Here is a 3,829-nt window from a genome sequence, read left to right on the forward strand (position 1 = left end):
TTGGCTTCACAGTGGTTTAATATGAACAAGTCTTGGACAATACATCAGACGGTCAGCCGAAGACACAGGCTGCTGAGTTGTAAGCCCCACGGTAGGATGTATGTACGGCAGCAACAGCCATTGATCTTCAGACTTGTGCACCAAATGAAAATAAATGTAAAACCCACAGCAAATGCAGATTTATCAGGTGGCAGCAGGCTGCTCCAAACAGGGATGTTTACATCCTTCCAGCAGCAGCAGCAGCAGCAGCTCTGGCAGCCTGGAAGATTGCTTGCTACTCAGGCACCCTACGCTTACTGGTCTTTTGAATTTATTTACTGCTTCCCAGCCCTGCCCTGCCCTCCACTGGACTTTATGCAGAGCTGGAATGGGAGACCTGAGGCCCTTCAGATATAGTTTAACCAATAACCCCAGCCAACGTGAGCAATCTTGAGGAATGCTGAGAAAACAATTCATATACTGCCTCTCCTTTTCCACTCCATGTCATAGTTAATTGCCCATCCTAAACAGTGGAAGGTGCAGAAGAGGTAACTTTAATTAAAGTCTTTGGGACATGGACTGATATTTTCCCCCCTCCCGGGGAAAAGAAAAACTACAGAATGCTGGGCATTATGGGGGCCTGTTTTACTGAGGCAGCTCCTTAGGGGGCATCAAAAGGCCCACAGCCATCTACAAAATCTCCTGTTTCATTGCACATTAAACAGCAGAGAACTTTGCACCGCAATCTTGCAAGCATGGAGCTGTGAGCTCAGGGAAAGTCATTGCAGAAGTAGCAGGTCAAGCCTCCCATAGTACGGCTTCCAGTGCGAAGGCAAAAAGGGCTTTAGATTGCACAGGGTTGCAAAAACAAAATCCTCCCCCCCACAAACAAAGCAAATGCAGCAGCTTTTCCGGGATCAAGTGGCTGCCCTCTGCAGCTGCAGCACAAACCAGGGAAAAGATGCATTTGGCTAAAGGATTCCAGGCAGGTGCTAAAGAGGCACCACAAAGTTCCTTTGTGCCTTCAAATATGAACTGCTTGCATAGCCTTTTGCTGTAGGTCAGGCCACTGTAACCTATAATTTTGCATGATATAATCCAGAGCAGCCTGCACAAGAGACAGCCAAGGAAGTATGGGGAGCCTCTATTTGCTGGGGTCCAGATTTTGCCTACTCCCTTGGGGATCCTCTCTCCTACCAGAACTAGCAGTTGGTAAAAGCTCTTCTGTGCTTCACATGGGAATTCAACTGCCTGCAGCTCTTCCTGGGTGGGATAGCAACGAACCCCTCCAAACATTCCAATTAGGGAAAGGGGAGCCTGGGTCCCTGCAGGACGGCTGCTTGAGATTCCCACCAAAGGTCTTACCGCTGAAGAAAGGCTTTGCTCCACAACACCACCTTCAAAGAAGGGAGATGGGACTGGAAAGCAGAAACTGGCTTTAATCATCCAGGGCTGAGAGACACTAATATTAACAGGAAGTACAGCTCTGAGCAGCAGAGACTCCGTGTCAAGTTCTCCCCAGGGACGTATGTCCAGGCAGAAAACTCCCTACCTCCTTACTCAAAAGCAGAAGGCTCAGATACATACGGTGTGTTCTTAACACATGTTCCGGGCAAGCTTTACACATCCACTAATAAGCACAGCTATTCATAAATCCTCACCTTTCATGCAGAAACCAAAAACCAACAGAACTTGTCACTGCTGCCTGACAAGGGGTGGAATGGGATGGTGTGATGAGCAACACTGGAGGAGTAGGGGAGTTCAGAAAGAGAAAAAAAGCTGGTTCAGAAGAAACAGTGTAAAAATAAATGTCATTTTTGCAGAGGAAGGAGAAAAATGGAAGGTGCCAGATGCCCCTACTGGCGGACCTTCCCTGGGACGTAATTCCTATCAATAGTTTCTTCTTGCAGGAACATATGTAAGCAGCGCTCGTTCTGTGCCAGCGGGTGTCCAGCGATTCTGCCAGGGAAAAGGAGGGAATGGCACGGGGGTTAAATTGTCCATCAGCTACCTGCTGGCTGGTCATATGCAAGAAAGAAAGATCACAATGTCTACACAATGCAAAGATGGTCCTGCACAGCTTTAATTGCTGTAGTCACTGTTCCCCATTTGGAGAAAAGGGGGAAGTACTTTTTATTTTAGCAAGTCTCTCCTATTCCTGGATCTGAAAGAACCGGCAAAATAAGATGCCTTCACAGCAGCATACAGAACAACCCTCCCTTCTGTTTTCCCCACAGCTGGATAAGGCAGGTTGCAAAAAGAGACAACGACTGGACCCAAGTGAACCAATCAGTTTCCACCGTTGAGGATGGACGTGAACCCAGGCCCCGCCTGAAGCCAGTCCAGCAATTTAACCACCGACAGGTTCTGCTCAATTAATGGAACTACAGTTTCACTGAGGTTTAAAACAGTGTCTGCCAAAACAAGCTAGATTCACCTAACCCACTAAACTAAAACATATCCCAATTAATTCAACGAGCACGCCTGCCCCAGCATGACACAGCCCCTCTTTCCCAGAGTGTGGCTTCCCCGAGCCGAGCGGCAAACAGCAACCTCAAGCCTTACTTGTTTATGAACTGCTCTAAGCCTTGTCTCCTTTCTTCTATGAAGGACTCCTCAAAGATGCCCTCGTCTCCCCGGAAAGGAAGCTGGCGCTTCAAGGCTTTGCCTGGCAATGGAGGCACCACAATCTGGAAGCCAGCAGAGTCATTTTAGCAGGGAGGAGAACCACATTCTTGCTCGTTTTGTGGGAGCCGCGCTGGTTTGATCGGACAGCTGCAGATGCCCAGCGCGATGCCAGCCAGCGCTGCAGAAGCCCCTGCTAGCCAAGCCTGAGAAGCCCGTAGCCCAAAACCTGTTGCCACCCAGCAGGCTTCGGGACGGGCTACGGAGGAGGCCGCCTGCTCCGTCGCTTGCACCCACCTTGCTGTCACGCTCCAGCTCATTCTTCAGCCATTCAAAGTCACTGTATCGTCGCCTCACGCAGGACTCTTTCAGTTTGAAGATGGGCAGGTTGGTCTGGGCAGAAGCAAGAGATTATCCGGCAGCCATTATCTGGCAGCCGCTTAAGCAGCCCCTCCTTTTGTTCCCCAGGAGGCTGAGACATCTGGGGCCTCCTTTAGGAGGAGACCCCGTCCTTTTGGCACGCAGGCAGATCTCCACCCCCAGGCTTCCAGACCTTCTCCTGATGCCCCCATCAGGATCAGCGGTGGGGGGCTATTTTACAGGGCAGCAAGCCTGGAAGCCCCCCTCTCCTAGCAGGTTCCACCACCTTTTCTGTTAGCCAAGAGGTGGAGGCTCCCCCAGTCGGAAATCAACCCAAGCTGAGCCCCCAGCTGCAGGCGCCAACCTGGGGGAGGGAAGCGCGTGCACCCGACAGTCTTGCTCAGAAAGAGGACAGGGGGCCGCCTGCCCCTCTGAAGCAAGCGCAGGGCCTGCCCCGGAGGAAGCCAGGCAGGCCCCCCTCCTGCACCAGAGCGGGCTGCCCCCCGCGCGCCCGCCCCCCCAGCGAAGCCCCCTCCCTTCCAGCCCGGCTGGCCGGGCTGAGCGCCCCCTCCGCTCCAACGGGAAGCAGGCGAGGAGAAGCCCCGCCCCCAAGCCCCGCCCCACGCACCCTCATGCGGAGCTCGTAGCTCGTGTAGCGGGCCCGCCCGACGCCCACGGTCTGCGGGTTGAAGATGTCGATCTCCAGGAAGTTGCTGGGCGGCCCGTAGGCGTCCGTCAGGTCCTGCGGCTTCGAGTTCAGGCGCCGCGTGTCGGCCACCGCGGCCTCGGACATGATGGAGAGACGCGGAGGGGAACTCGGTCAGAGCCGCCTCAGCGGAACCCGCCCCGCCGCCGCCTCCCCAGC

The 3,829-nt window shown here is 53.4% G+C and overlaps 1 protein-coding gene across 1 annotated transcript; it reads right to left on the bottom strand.

The window, feature by feature from the left end:
• SNX12 (sorting nexin 12) lies at window positions 1-3,829 on the bottom strand. The gene is made up of 4 exons (XM_063313341.1): window positions 3,593-3,829; window positions 2,902-2,997; window positions 2,545-2,669; window positions 1-1,938 (listed from the first exon to the last, which is right to left on the bottom strand). Exons 1-4 carry the CDS (start codon window positions 3,755-3,757, stop codon window positions 1,836-1,838), a joined length of 489 nt encoding a protein of 162 aa, XP_063169411.1. The 5' UTR covers window positions 3,758-3,829; the 3' UTR covers window positions 1-1,835.

Source organism: Candoia aspera, chromosome 12 (assembly GCF_035149785.1).
Source record: "Candoia aspera isolate rCanAsp1 chromosome 12, rCanAsp1.hap2, whole genome shotgun sequence".
In the NCBI taxonomy this organism is placed as follows: domain Eukaryota; kingdom Metazoa; phylum Chordata; class Lepidosauria; order Squamata; family Boidae; genus Candoia; species Candoia aspera.

What these genes read in the sequence shown, in the direction of transcription:
- SNX12 (XM_063313341.1), bottom strand. Translation starts at nt 3,757, where the DNA reads ATGTCCGAGGCCGCGGTGGCCGACACGCGGCGCCTGAACTCGAAGCCG. An exon ending in GCTACGAGCTCCGCATGAGG is followed by an intron (nt 2,998 to 3,592) that starts GTGCGTGGGGCG and finishes GCTTCTGCCCAG; the next exon opens with ACCAACCTGCCCATCTTCAA. An exon ending in AGCTGGAGCGTGACAGCAAG is followed by an intron (nt 2,670 to 2,901) that starts GTGGGTGCAAGC and finishes GCTGGCTTCCAG; the next exon opens with ATTGTGGTGCCTCCATTGCC.